This window comes from Vicia villosa, unplaced genomic scaffold, assembly GCF_029867415.1.
Source record: "Vicia villosa cultivar HV-30 ecotype Madison, WI unplaced genomic scaffold, Vvil1.0 ctg.000566F_1_1_3, whole genome shotgun sequence".
In the NCBI taxonomy this organism is placed as follows: domain Eukaryota; kingdom Viridiplantae; phylum Streptophyta; class Magnoliopsida; order Fabales; family Fabaceae; genus Vicia; species Vicia villosa.
The window spans coordinates 56,233-72,407 of NW_026705259.1; the positions used below are offsets into that span (position 1 = coordinate 56,233).

The window sequence follows — 16,175 nt, forward strand, 5'->3', positions numbered from 1 at the left end:
TAAAATATAATTTTTATATGAATGATTTTATAATACTTGAAATATTATGACTCGACATGATTTTGTATACTTTTTGGTTAATATTAAATATATTTTGACTTAGTTAAAATATGTTTTTTATGTGTATGATTTTATAGTATTTGCAATATTATGACTGAAAATGAAATATAACTAAATGGTGTATATAAAATAGGGTGTAAATAGATTTAAATAGGGTGTAATTATGAACATATCTATACCCGATTTTTATAAAAATGGGGTGTAATTAAGAACGTATTTACACCCGATTTTTTTTTAAAACTGGGTGTAATTAAAAATGTAATTACACCCGATTTTTATTAAAATAGGGTGTAATTAAGAACGTATCTACACCCGATTTTTATTAAAATAGAGTGTAATTAAAAACGTAATTACGCTCAATTACACCTGATTTTTATTAAAATAGGGTGTAATTAAAAACGTAATTACGCCCAATTACACCCGATTTTTGTTAAAATAGGGTGTAATTAAAAACGTAATTATGCCCAATTACACCCGATTTTTGTTAAAATGGGGAGTAATTAAGAACGTATTTACACCTGATTTACACTCGTTTTAAACGGGTGTAAATTCGTTAGACATTTCTCACCCGGTGGATATACACCCGATTTTTATTAAAAATAATGGGTGTAAATTTAATAAAAAACGGGTGTAAATTAACATTTTTGTACTAGTGTACCCTTATTATTTTACCAAAAATATAATTTTACCCTTATATATATATATATATGGTCGGAATAATTGATGACGAAAAAGGTCAATCCATTGCAGGTACCAATAATGTGACAGCTCCATTACATAAACATTAATTTATAATCTTTGGAGACGAAATTGATGGAGGGATTCTCGAGCAAACTGTGTAATTTGACGAAGGGATTGTGTTGGGAAATTCTACAAGTGGTCACAAAGGTTGCCGGGAAAAGAATCATGTTTGGAGTTCGTGAAGTTCGAATGAGGTGCAATTTGACGAAGGATGGACAACATTAATTAAATTAGTGCTATAATTTTTTTATGATACATGGGGAAGCATGTCCCATTTTGCTTGTCGAAGAGGATAGAGTATGATTTATCTTGTAATCGACAATGAACATTCTTCAAATTTATATATTTAGTGAATGTTTTTCTTCAAATTTATATATTTAGTGAATGTTTCCTTATTTGAGTAATGTGTTCTGTTTCTAATAATTAACTCAATTGAAATGAATCAGCTTACATCCAACTAGTTTATTGAATAATTGTTATATGTATTGTTTTGTTCTTCATAACATAGATTGGTACAGTACATGGAGATAAAAATTGTTGTTCATTTCTTACTTGAAAAGACTAAGCAAAATTGTTAAAAATACTTCTATATATATCATAAGATAGATTTATACAGTACATGAAGATAAAAAGAAATTAAATAAGATTATGATATTATATATTTATTTATTTATGGAGAATCTTCATCTTCAAGAATCATTTTCTCTAACTTTAAATTTCAAACTCATTGTTTGTCACTAGTTTCCTCTAATTTCATCTATGAACAATTGTCTTTGTGGCTCTTGAGCCTTCACACTTCTACACTTCTATGTCTTGCTATTTTTCTACTCTTCAAACTCCTTCTAAAACAAGGTTTTAAAAAAATTATTGTCGAGGCTTTTGCCATTTTAGTCGGTACAGATGACGTGATATTGATCGCGGCCGTCAAAGTGTGAATTAACCACAATTTAAGATTGAGAAATACATATAAGTACTCAACATATTTTTGACTCTATTCTCAATCTTAATTCCTGAATCAATATGCATGTCCTTGAATTGAAGCAAAAACTCGTTAATCCACAAATAATTTAGTTCTAAGCAAGGTAACAGGATCCAACTGCAATAATGTTGTGAAGCTAATGAAATTAATACAACTTAGAATAAATAACAGTCAATTGATAATCATTCAGAAATACAATCAAATCAAAGTTATGATAATAGAAAATTAAACAAACTTTCTTTCAACACGTTGAAAGCAAACTTTCCACGTATTGGGAGACATTAGGCCAAGGCATGCTTATCCTATTTGTAACTATAGCTTGCCTTACTACTCTATTTTCTCTGCTACTATAGCAAATTAGTCGTTTAAGATTGTGAGCCGATATCAGCATATCTCCATTCTCAAAAAGATGTAATGGCAACAAATTAACAACTCTATATGAATCACTATCAAGTACATTCTGATAATCAAATTTAAGCAATTTCGTCCAAGATTCTTCTACTCCAAATTCCTTCATCTGCCATATAACAAAATTACACTCCGTGGAATAGTGAGAAAAACAAAGACATTCTCTCAACGTGCAAATAATTGGAGCAACAACTGGCACTTCATCAAAACTCTGAGGGAACCGAAACTGTGTGTAGGTCTCTACTCCCAAATCAAGTGAGATAATCATAAATTGTTGAACACTAAGATCCGTACAATGATAACGATAATAAAGATGGGTATCTCTAAGGGCAAACCAATTAAGACTATTATTCAAATAGACACCAACATTCTCATGGTCCCAACTATACTTGTAAGGATACGTGGGAAAACTTTGAATATTTCTCCATACATTATCACTCAAAGTGAGAACTCTGACTTCATTGGGATGGATGGCCACCACCTTATATTTGTCGGTTAAATTATCATAACCAAATGAGAATTTGAACAAAGAATTAAGATCCTGGTGAGAATGGTGAAAAGAGGCTAGTTTTTGAGACAACCACCTGATTGAGGGGTTCCATAGATAGAATTCAGTCTCGTGGGGAGAATTGACTTCGAAGGGAGAATTGTTTTCGAAGGGAGAATTGACGAAACAGGTCAATCCATTGCAATTACCAATAATGTGACACCTCCGTCCCATAATCATTGATTTAGAATCTATGGAGATGAGACTGATGGGGGAATTCTCGAGCAAACCGCGTAGTATGACGAATGGATTGTGTAGGGAAATTCTACACGTGGTCACAAAGGTTGCCGGAAAAAGAATTATGTTTGGATTTCGTGAAGATCTAAGGAGGTGCAATTTGACGAAGGATGGATCGGAGATGAGCGAGTTCCAAGACTTGCTCACACACTTGAGCTGCATAAGTGATTTCGCATTGAGAAAAGACAGAACTTCAGTGATGAGTTCATCAGGGAGGATTACCGGAGACGACGCAATGGTTTCACGATGCTTTGCTGGAGAGATAATCATCTTCTGTTACGTAAAGATGAAAGGGGTTCCGTGGAGTTCAAGACAACGGCAAACCTAGTGAACTGATAACACAATTATATATGGGTATGGTATGGTGCTACACACAAAAACCGCGCTATATTTGTTTTTGATTTGTTTTTTACACCACTGGTTAAATAGATTGTAAGTTTATTTATTTTCATTAAAGTCCCAAATATGTCAATTTTATTAACTATAATATAATTGAATTAATTCATATACATGGACCATGTAAAAAAATTATATTGTTAGTTAACAGTACTCTTTTAATTAAAAATGATACTTGATTTTTATTTTAACTATATTTAATATAATTTTAAATAAATATTTTAAAAATAGCATGTGAATGAATGTTGTTCCGTTATGGAACAAGAATTAGGGTTGATTGATGATGGATGACTCTAGAATCGGCGACGTTGATTTTCGGTACAGTGGCACGAGATGGACCTACAAATGTTAACACTCCATAGTCTAAATTAGTTTAGAGTCTAAGTTAATTTAGAGTCCAAGATGAGTATAGTGAAAAGTGGAGATTAAAAAAATGTATCTTGAATCTCACGTATGCTGATTATATACACTGGATAATTGTGATTGGGCTTGTGCATGATTGGACTTTTGTCTTGGGCCTTTGGCCGACCTAGAACAGTTGCCCCGAAGGCTTGTCGGACGTATGTTAGTTGGGAAATCTTTCCAAATTGTGGAAGGCCCCTGGTGACGAGGTCCAACCGTAGCTAGAAGTAGGAAAGTCATGGATCGGTTTCAAGAACTGATGGGGACAAGTGCATTTAATGTTCTTCCATCGTGCAAGTCTTTTCATGCGCGCAACACTAGGTTTGCAGGTTAGAACGTGATTCCCTTACATATTGTGCTCGAGTTCGTATGAACTGTTGGTATTCCCATGGTACATCTCTCCCTTAAATTTTACTTTTTCTGTTTCTTAGTTATAAAACTCTTCTAAAATGTTTTCAAACTCTGATTTTCATTCAAAAAGTTTTTCAAACCCAAGTTTTTCTGAAACAAACAATTCACCCCCAAAGTGTGAAGTCACATGTCCAACAAATAGTATCAAAGTCTAACTCTTATTTAAGGATTAATTGTCTTAAGAGGAAGATGACTTCCAACACACCTTTAAGGGGAGCTTTTCCAAACACGCCACCACCTTTTAATAGTATGAAGTTTGAACTGTGGAAATCTAGGTTTAGAATTTTTTTCAAAGTATAAATTATGAATAGGGATAAAAATTAATCAATGGTTCATTTTTTCCTACTCATCAAGTAAATGTTAAAGTAGTAGATAAACCCGAATCCATTTAGACCAAAGAATAAAAGAGAAGATTTGAAATAGATTTTTAAAAAATAGTTTTATAGTAATGTCTCTAGATGCACTAAATTCTTTTATGTCCATCCAAGAAAACTTGGGATACTCTTGAAATGATATATGGAGTTTCTTCAGGTATCGAACAAAAGGAGATGAACACACGAGGCGAAGAAGATGGACATGTTAATCTCAAAAAATTTGCAAAATTTAGAAATAGTGGAAGTTGTATTGGAACGTTTGTCACTAACCAATATCTAAGAGTTAATAATTGGAAACTCAATCCAATCCTTAAATCAAAAAATTGGGAGCCTTCATGAATTTCATGAAAAATCAAAGAAGAATGAAATTATATAAACATTAATTGAGATAATTTAATTACTTACAAATGAAGATACAATCTTAGAAAATGAAGAATCATTAACTTCGTCAATCTCCTATCGTATAACTCTGACGGTCTCCTTCAAAAGAACGTATTCAGTAATTGAATAAATTTTGAAAGATTCAACATCAAATGAAGGAATCTAATATGAAGAAGAAGTATCTTGAAGTGAAACCTTTGAAAGAAGAAAAGGAGGAGAAACATCAACCTTGGGGAAAAACATAAAAGAATCTTCCTCTAACAAAAAAGATGAAGTTGCTTATGGGAATCTTACAAGGAAGATAATGTTGAGGTAGCTAAATCTTCTTATAAACGATTGTCTAGAATTAGTTATGAGTTTGTTAAAGAAAATTATAAAATTATAAAATGCAACTCATACCTTAAGGAAAATTTAGGATTTCTTGAAAAAATAAATAAATTTTTAAGTTAGCAATAAATAAAATTAGAAACTCAAATAAATCTTGTGAGACTTGTGTCTTCATAAGAAAGAAAGTAGTTGCTTTACATGAAACACTAGGTTAGTTTACTCAAGGGAAAGAAAAGTTTAGCTTGATCATATCATGTCAAATATCTTCCTAAAATAAAAATGGATAAGGATTAAAAAATAATAGAAAACCTAATAAAGGTATAAATCACATGAAGAATAATCGTCTAGTTTATAAACGCACACATTGCAAAAGAACTCGCGATTTTGAGCCATTCTATTTTGACAAATTGAAGAGTTCTAAAAGTAATAACCCTAGACCTTCTAGAGAAACTAATGCACCTGGATCCAAGAAAATTTTGGTACCAAATGTGAACCTTAGTTTTTTGTAGGTATGCTTTGCAACTTAAAGTTTTAAAAGATTATTAATGGAACTATGCACAAAAAAGAGTATACTTCCAAGTATATTGTATGTATGAAGTCTCTGATCCAGAAATGTACGATGATGGTGAATATCAATTACTCTGATCAAAGCAAGTTTTTTGAGAATATCTCAAGGTTGATGATTCTCGGTGATCAATTGGGTAGATACGTCTGTAATGGAATTATTCATCTCGTTGTATATACCAACTCACTTCCAACAATGTGTAGAGAAGAACACGCCGCAATATGATTGGTGTTTTCCTCCAAGGAATTTTTTTTTTATCAAGGCCTCTTGATAATATAGGTAGCACATTATTTTAAGATTGAAATGATCGGAAAATTTTGATTAACCACTAAAAGTAATGTGTTTAATTTTTCTCACTCAATAAATTATATTTACTAACCAAGAAGATGATTTTCTAAGTGTTTTAAACAAAAGAGGTGCAAATAAGACTGAATAGGGGTGCAAAAAAGTATTAAATTCAGCACAAGACCTTAATTTTACCAAAGAGGCTCACTGACGTAAGCCCAATCGATTGGCACCTTATGGAAATCGAGTGGAGAAGCTTGGCGCACAATTTTTCATATCAAATCCAAGCTAAATGTGTCCTCTGTAACACCCCATAATTTTCATTATTTAATTTAATTGTAATTTAAATTAATTAATTGGATTAATTGACATTTTATTGAAATATTGGAGAGAATATGAAAATGGAGTAACTGGGTCAATGTGGTGATTAGTAAAGGGGAGGTGTTAATTGTTAAGCCTTTTACTAAACTAAATTCTATTTTTCATAAAAGAAGGAAAATTGGGAAAAGATAGAAAAATAGAAAGCAAAAGAGGAGAAGAAGAGGAATCAAGAGAACATGAAAGAGCAGCGGAAGAGGAGAAGAGTTGTCAAACATCTTTGGCTACAGTAAGGGGTGACTAATCCTTTTAGCCTATATTATCAGTTTAATGACGATGGGATAGATTATGTAGGTTGTTTAGTTCAATTGAATGTATGTTTGGTTTAGGGTTTTGGAAGTTATAGAGCAATTGATTGATTTTGGTGAAATTGAATGAATTGAGAACATGCTTGATGTTAATTGACTCTTAAGTGTGTTAGAAGTATGTTAAAATGTGTGAATTGGTGCTGTTTTGGTGTTATATTGATGTTGGTATGAATTGGATTGAATTGGTTAAGGAGAAGTGCTGTTAAAATTGAGTTTTTCTACTACTAGGTACGCTTTAACCGGTTACCAGCGGGACTGTAACCAATTACAGTGGTGTAAAATGGTGAAATTGGGGATTTTTGGGTACTGTAACTGGTTACCAACCAAGCTGTAACCAATTACAGGCGAGTTTTCAAAATAACGAATAGAGTTATGTAAAGGCATAACCAGGTACGCTCTCTGCTGTAACCGGTTACACCTGACACTTTTTGAAAAATATTTTAAAAATTCATATCTTTCAAATCGTATATCCGTTTTAAGCGCAGTTTTGAGCATCGTAAAGATAACTAAATATTTTATATGATAAAATGATGTGGCGGGCATTGGCTCGATTTTATTTTAAATCTCAATTTTAAATTATGGTGGTGAGATGTACATTGATGGATGATTTGATAATTGTAATAGATGTGGAGATGTTGTGATAATATGACGGTGATTACTGATGCTATATTTGGTGTAAATATGTATGATGTAATTATTGAATGGTGCTGAACATGAACATACTAAATTCGGTGAGTTATGTTGAGATGATTTTGTTCATCGTAATCGGTGATGATGGTAAGTATGTTATATGTTATGCATGAATTCATAATTATTTGGTGGCTGATTCCTGGTGACGTTTGGATCAGTGGAGACATAATTCCCATTGTGTGGAATTAGTGTTGGCAGGGCCATATCCCGGTGATGGTTGGATTTGTTAGATGGGTTAATCCCATGATGATTGGTACCACATGCATAGTGTCAGTGCATTTGCATATGTGTTGTTATAACATGATTTGAAGATTTTCAGTGTTATTTCGTGGTGATGTATTTGATTGTATTTTTGTAACTGTTGGTAAATAATCTGAAAATCAAAATATGTTGCAGTTGGGTGAATAATCTGCTTATGATATTTTGTCGTTATGAACTTATAATATATTTTAATTGTGATTTGTCTAACCCTTACTGTTGACCATTTTTCAGATTGAGGAGTTAGCTGCATCTGTGCTTGGTGAGGATAACTTATAGGCTAGTCTGTTTAGTCTTCGCGTCAGTGTCGTGCTCTGGTCTTGTAACACTGGGGAACACTTGTTTTAGAGTTGATTGACAATCTCTTATTTCCTTGTTTGGATTATGTTTAATTGATTTGTGACTGGTGGTTTGGTATTGATAATGGTTGATTTACGTTATTCAGAGTTTAAAATTATTTTCGTTGTGTTAAACATGGTTTACTGAATAACGCGTTTTTGTTCCTCGGAAAGCATGACAAAATGACTGTTTGATTTTATTTATTTCAGTTGTAACATCCTTGAATATGTTTTTACTCTGAACTTATTTAATATTCCACGGGGCTTTAGAAGGGTGTTATATCCCCCAAGCTAATCAAAGTTCAGCATTGATGATGAACGCACAAAATCTTTAAAAAATCTGATAAACTAATCGATTTGAGCCATTAGCCAATCAATTGACATACTCGATTTAGAAAGATTTTGATTTGATTTTCAATCAGCAGAATCTAAAAATGTTAACTCTCTACATGCGAAGGCCAGTAAAATATACTAACGAGGGCCATTAAAGTCGTAATGCGCTCTTGTGAGTGTCTATATTTTCCCTTTGTAATCGATAATCTCTTTATACAATAGTTTTGACTCATTCCTTACCTCGGGCCTATCAAAGACTATGTTGTCCTCGATCAATGTGTAGTCTCTTAATAGTAATTGACTAAGAATTTATTTTCAGATCGTAGGCCGTATTGCTCTCAATCAAGCATAAATGTGGTTATCCCTCGTATCCTAATCCAAATATTTCCCCTGTATTAATTTAGGACCAACATATTCAACTTGATTCATCTACGACTTCAATTTAACCCTTAGATGGGTTATCATTCAAGGATGGATCTATTGGGTCCGTGCTGCAACAATACCCACTCTTGTTAATCCTACCTAAACAACCTGATATGTACACAACCCCTCTCAAGTATAACTCGCAGGACGAAATGATTTTTAAAGACGACGGATCATATTCCAACTATATTGATTCATATCATTCAACACCTCACATGATTTGACAACTAATTTGGCTTCAGAGAAGCAATTAAATGTTAAATTACAAGAAGTGGCAATTGAAATCAACCCATTGTTAACCACTTATCTAGCAATTAGAATTAGTATGGATGTCCTTGAATTGAACAATATTAGTTAGAAAAAAAACGTGTTCATGCACAAAATATTGAGTTCTAAACAAGGTAATAGGATCACCTGGTTTATTCAATATAACAACTATAACAATGTTTTGAAGCAAAAGAAATTAATACAACTCAGAATAAATAATAGCCATTAATAATCATTCGAAAATACAATCATCTAACAGGTTGAAAGCAAACTTTCAACGAACTGGTTGACATAAAACCAACGGAAGCATATGCTATTTGTAACTGCAGCTTACCTCACTACTCTATTTTCTTTCAGATTATAGCAAATTAGTTGTTTAAGATCGCGAGCCAACATCAACATATCTCCATTTTCAAAAAAATGTAATGGCAACAAATTAACAACCCTATAAGAATCACTATCAAGTATATTCTGATAATCAAATTTAAGCAATTTCCTCCAAGAATCTTCTACTGCGAATTCTTTCATCTGCCATATAATAAAATTACACTCCATGGAATAGTGAGAAAAACAAAGACATTCCCTCAACTGACAAACAATTGGGGCAACAACGGGCACTTGATCAAAACCCCGAGGAAACTGAAACTGCCTGTAGGTCTCTACTCCCAAATCAAGTGAGATAATCACAAATTGTTGAACACTAAGATCCGTATAACGATAATGATAATAAGGATGGATATCTCTAAGGGCAAACCAATTAAGACTATTATTCAAATAGACACCAGCATTCTCATGGTCCCGGAGATACTCATAACGATATGTGGGAAAACTTTGAATATTTCTCCATACATTATCATTCAAAGTGAGGACTCTGACTTCATTGGGACGGAATGCCACCATCTTATATTTGTCGATTAAATTATCATAACCAAATGAGAATTTGAACAAAGAGTTAAGATCCTGGTGAGAATGGAGAAAAGAGGCTAGTTTTTGAGACAACCACCTGATTGAGGGGTTCCGTAGATAGAATTCAGTCTCGAGGGGAGAATTGACCTCGTCGGGAGAATTGACGAAACAGGTCAATCCATTGCAGGTACCAATAATGTGACACCTCCATCCCATAAACATTAATTTAAAATCTTTGGAAACGAGATTGACGGAGGGATTCTCGAGCAAATTGCGTAGTATGATGAATGGATTGTGTAGGGAAATTCTGCAAGTGGTTACAAAGGTTGCCAGGAAAAGAATCATATTTTGATTTCGTGAAGAATTATTGAGGTGCAATTTAACGAAGAAAGGATCGGAGATGAACGAGTTCCAAGACTTGCTCACACACTTGAGCCGCATAAGTGATTTCACTTTGAGAAAAGACAGAACTTCAGTAATGAGTTCATTCGGGAGAGTTGCCGGCGGCAACGAAGCAATGGTTTCACGGCGCTGCTTTGCGGGAGAGATGATCATCATGTGTGAACGTAAGGATGAAATGGTTCCGTGGGAGTCCAAAGTTTGAACCCTTGCGGCGGCAGCGACAATCCAAATGAGCATATAACAAAAAAAAATGCGTTATATAGTGGTCTCTTATTATTTACTACGTAGTTTGCATGAAGTTTAGAAAAATACTTGCATGAACACAAACATAACAAGTGGTTTTAGAAACAACCAATCACAAATTTTTGTTAATTAAAAAGCAAAACAAAAAATTTTCTCTCTCCTTCTCAATCACAACCACCCCATGAATCCAATTAAAAAAGAAGTTAAATTTTAAATAAATTTAAAAATTCCCCTTTTCTTATTGGTTGTTCCTAACACTATTGATTTATGTTCGTATCCATGCAAGTTTTTCTCTGAAGTTTAAATGTGGATAAATTTTGTTGAATTATTAAAAGTGATAAGTATTTTAATTATAAATAATTTTAAATATGTTAATATAAATGATTTTGATATTAATTTTTACTTTTCGGTTAAAATATAAACTAATTAATTTGATATATAAAAGAGTGTTGGAAATTATTAATACTTAATAATATTTAATCTCCATGGGTGTGTTCCCAAATGATAAGAAAATATCTATATGAAGTTTGTATTTTGAATATGAAAATAGGCAACACTTCGTGAAGTGTTGCAATAGGCTGTTTGTAGTTTGAATCAGAAATAGGCAACACTTTGTGAAGTGTTGCAGAATGAAAACATGCAACTCTTGTAAATGTTGCAATAGGCCAAGCATTGTAACTTTTGGAAAAAGGAATTGTTTCGCCAAGGGTCGCTACCTTATGAAACAATACTAAAGTGGCCTATAAAAACCTCATTCTGGATTCAGAAATTAACAACAAAAATTGTACATATAATAAGCCTATCATATTCACTAAAATTCCAGACACTCTTCGCTACATCCGAGTTTTCGTCGGTCTTACGCAAACTCGATAAAAGGCTGAATTATCCTGGGTATTCCTGCGTTCCAACTCTAAGACATATTGAGAGTGCTTGAAATACTTATAAGGAAAGTGATTTCGTTCACGATTCTAGCCTCGAACCATTTGATTGAAATTAATTTTCTAACAAAGAGTACAAGGGTATTCAACCCTATCTATATACAAGAGTTAGTTCCTTACAATACAGTATAAAGAATTACAATACTTCCAAAAACACAGCCCCATCACTTCTAAGACTCAACACACATGCCTTTGCCAGGACAACAATTTTGCCATTAATGACTCCTCTCTTTTGAAGCTTCATTCTAGTAGGAAATCTATTTAAAAGACTCTCCAACCAAATACTCCAACCATGCTTGGGACTTTACATTTTCATAGAAAATCTAGTCACTACAAGAAATCCTCTTCCCAGCGACATATTTTAGCGACGTGGAAAACACGTGACTCAATATTTCTAGTTGTGACGTGAAATACACTTCGCAAGGTGTTTTTAAATATTAAATAACTTTATAGCCATAAAGTAATCAGAAGTCATGCATTGGGTTATGTGAAAAAAGGTTGCGACGTGCGATACACGTCGCTAGATTAAATTTATAAATTAAAATATTAAAATCTATAACATTCACATGGGGGAAGATTCAAATTTTTAAAAATTTGGTTGTGACGTTACAAACACGTCGCAACATTTAGAAACCAAACACAACGTTCCACTGAAGTGACATGGTGACACCTTTGCAGGCAGAGACATTAATTAGTGTTACCGTTGTCATGTTGCGACGTGTTTCTCACGTGGCAAATAGCGATGTGATTCTCACGTCGCTACATTGTGTATTTATGTACGCAATTCACTTCACTCCACCACCATTCATTAGAACAACAACACAATTCATTTTCGTTTCCTCTGCAAAACCAGAACCACAACCCTTCTCTCCCAAAACCAGAAATCCAACCCTTCTCTCCCAAAATCCAATTGCAATACCAATTTAATCCCAAATATTTTTCTTATATCAAAGGTAATTAAGGTTACATCAGTATTTTCTTATAATTTTATTCTATATTCTGTTTTTATTTTTTGATTTTTTTTGTATAGATTTAGTAGATTGAAGAAGGTGGAGTAGATTGAAGAAGGAGGAGTAGATTGAAGAAGAGGTAAGTTATTTTTTTCTAATGTAGTATATTTTTAATAGATTTATTAGGTTATTTTTGTACAGATTTTAAAGAGATAAGTTTTTTTGTATAGATTATAAAGTGATATATTTTTAATAGATTTATTAGATTTATTAGGATATTTTTAATAGATTTTTCGTTTTTTGTAAAGATTAATAGATTTATTAGGTTATTTTTTAATTAGGTTATTTTATAAATTAAAACGAAATTATAAATTAAATAATTATTTATAAAAACTTAAAAAATAAAACAGAATATAGTAAATAAAATAAAAACGAAAATTAGATATATTTTTTATTAATATTTTTAAAACTATTAGAAAAAAATTGATATATTAAAACTATTATTAAAATTATTATATATTAATATTATTAAAACGAATTTTTTGTTTAATATTTTACAATATATAAAATAGATTATTATAAATATTAATATAATTTTAAAACGAATATAATAGTTATATATATTATAAATTTTTCATTTTTAAGAATATAATATAGATATATATTATAAAGTTCTCACTTTAAAAAATAGATTATTATAACTTAAACAAATTTAATATATTCAAAACTAATATAATAGTTATATCTATTATAAAGTTTTCATTTTTAATTTTTTATTATTATATTTAAAAAAACAGAATATATATTATATTTATATATTTTAAAAAGAATTTATATATATATATATATATATATATATATATATATATATATATATATATATATATATATATATAATGAAAACAAAATATGTATATGTATATGATATATTTAATAAAAACAGTTTTTATTTTAATTTTTTATTTTGTTCATATATAATAGATTTAAAACTGAATTTTTATATCTGTAATAAAAACATAATATGTATGTGTTTGTATATTTTCAAACATATATAATAGTAATATTTCTTATTTTTTATTTTTATTACTATATATATAACAAAAACATAATAGTTGTATTTTTATTAAATAATATTTCCAATATGTGTAGTTTAAAATGTGTAGTTAAAAAAATAATAACTTTATGGTTAACATATGTTCAATATAACACGTGTAGTTAAAAATATTAGTAGTATTGTTATTAAATAATATTTTTAAGAATAGTAAATATTAACTAGTATACGTCTAAGAATAATATTAAGTTGATTAATATTACTAATCAAAATGACAATGATTGTATAAATATGCAGTATGGAATATTATCGGTATTATCGTAATTGGATGTACGATAGAACATTTCCAGGAAGAATAGGACTTAAACCCAATTTTATAGTAGGAGTTGAAGGGTTTATCAGTTGGGCGTTTGCTCAGGAATTATGTCGAAGCGAAGGAGGAGTTAGGTGTCCCTGTCTTAAATGTGAATGTAGACCAATAATTAGTGACCCACAGGAAATAACATCTCATTTGCATAGAAGGGGTTTCATTGCAAATTATTGGGTTTGGATGTTTAACGGTGAAGAACTGCCTAGTAACGTACCAGAGACTAGCAACTCGCATGCTTCAAGTAGTCGGCCGCCTATGGAATATGAGGAAAACTTTAATCTGATTGGTGACATGGTTGAGGATGCTTTTGGTGTGAACGTGACCTATGATCAACCTGAAGATTTTGGTGGGGAAGAGTTGTCGAATGAGGAAGCGCAGAAATTTTATCAGTTGTTGAATAAGATGAATACGCTGTTGTTTGATGGATCGTCTGACTCAAAGTTATCAATGTGTGTGAGATTATTGGCCGCTAAGTCAAATTGGAATGTTCCTGATCAGTGTTTGGAATTATTCGTAAAAATGATGTTGGACTCAACTGCAATGAAAGACAACTTGCCTACAACATTTTATGAAGCAAAAAAGTTGGTGTCGAAGTTGGGCTTAAGAGTAAGAAAGATTGATTGTTGCATTAATGGTTGTATGTTGTTTTACGACAATTAGTTTGGTACTCAAGATGGATTGTCAGAGGAATGTAAGTTTTGTATGAGTCCAAGATATAAAGTTCGCAGTAGAGCCGTTAACACTAATCAAGACCGTGTAGCAGTAAAGTCCATGTTTTATCTTCCGATAATACCAAGGTTAAAAAGAATGTTTGCTCCAATGCACAGTGCAAGTCAAATGACATGGCATCACACAAATAAAACAAGTCCAGGCACTATGCGGCATCCATCTGATGGCGAGGCATGGAAGCACTTTGATCGAATACATCCTGATTTTTCCGCAGAACCTAGAAATGTCAGGCTTGGATTATGCTCAAATGGTTTTACTCCTTATGTTCAAGCGTCAGGAAGTATGTATTCTTGTTGGCCAGTTATTGTAACCCCTTACAACCTCCCTCCTGAGATGTGCATGACAAAACCATACATGTTTTTGACGTGCGTCATTCCAGGACCTTCGAGTCCAAAACCAGGAATTGATGTGTATTTACAAACTTTAATTGATGATTTGAAGAGATTTTGGATTGGTGAATGGACTTATGATGTATCACGTAAACAAAACTTTACAATGCGAGCTTCCTTGATGTGGACCATCAACGACTTTCCAGCATATGGCATGTTGTCTGGTTGGGGTACGCATGGCAAAATGGGTTGTCCGCATTGCATGGGATACAACAAAGGGTTCACGTTGGCTGAAGGTGGGAAAAGCTCGTGGTTTGACTGTCACCGCAAATTCCTACCACGAAATCACTCCTATAGAAGAAACATGACAAACTTTAAAAAAGATGTACGAGTGAAAGATTTGCCTCTGCCTCGATTGCCACCATGGGCTATATGGGAACAAGTTAGTGAGATACCAAAATTTACAGATACTGGCAAAGCATGCCGAATTGAAGGATACGGAGTCACGCACAATTGGCCAAAAAGAAGTATATTTTGGGACCTCCCGTATTGGAAAGATAACTTGTTGCGCCATAATCTAGATGTTATGCATATTGAGAAGAATTTTTTTGATAATGTATTTAACACAGTGATGGATGTGAAAGGCAAAACAAAAGATAATGAGAAGGCCAGACAAGACATGGAACAATGGTGTAACATAAGAGAGTTGGAGTTGAAGCCTCTACCGAATGGAAAGTTATGAAAACCCAAGGCTTGTTTCAGTCTGACTTCCCAAGAAGCTAAAGCTGTTTGTCGATGGTTAAAAGATTTGAGAATGCCCGATGGGTATTCATCGAATTTATCAAGGTGTGCGGACCCTAACACTGGGAAGTTGCATGGAATGAAAAGTCACGATTGTCACATATTTATGGAATAATTGCTACCAATTGCATTTGGATTGCTACTCAAACATGTTCATGATCCACTAACTGAAATTAGTAAGTTTTTTAGAGATATTTGTGCGTCAGCTTTAAAAGTGGAAGACATCATGAAGTTGGACCAAAACATTGCAATCATTCTTTGTAAGTTGGAACAAGTATTTCCGCCTGGTTTCTTTGACTCCATGGAACATTTACCTGTGCATCTTGCATATGAAGCTTTTCTTGGTGG

The 16,175-nt window shown here is 32.4% G+C and overlaps 2 protein-coding genes across 2 annotated transcripts; both read right to left on the reverse strand.

The window, feature by feature from the left end:
- Window positions 1-2,021: 2,021 nt before the first annotated feature.
- LOC131629418 (F-box/kelch-repeat protein At3g23880-like) lies at window positions 2,022-3,242 on the reverse strand. Its single transcript, XM_058900202.1, has one exon. The coding sequence runs from the start codon at window positions 3,240-3,242 to the stop codon at window positions 2,022-2,024; it is 1,221 nt and encodes a 406-aa protein (XP_058756185.1).
- A 6,196-nt stretch (window positions 3,243-9,438) lies between these two features.
- LOC131629419 (F-box/kelch-repeat protein At3g23880-like) lies at window positions 9,439-10,653 on the reverse strand. Its single transcript, XM_058900203.1, has one exon. The coding sequence runs from the start codon at window positions 10,651-10,653 to the stop codon at window positions 9,439-9,441; it is 1,215 nt and encodes a 404-aa protein (XP_058756186.1).
- Between the last annotated feature and the right edge of the window lie 5,522 nt (window positions 10,654-16,175).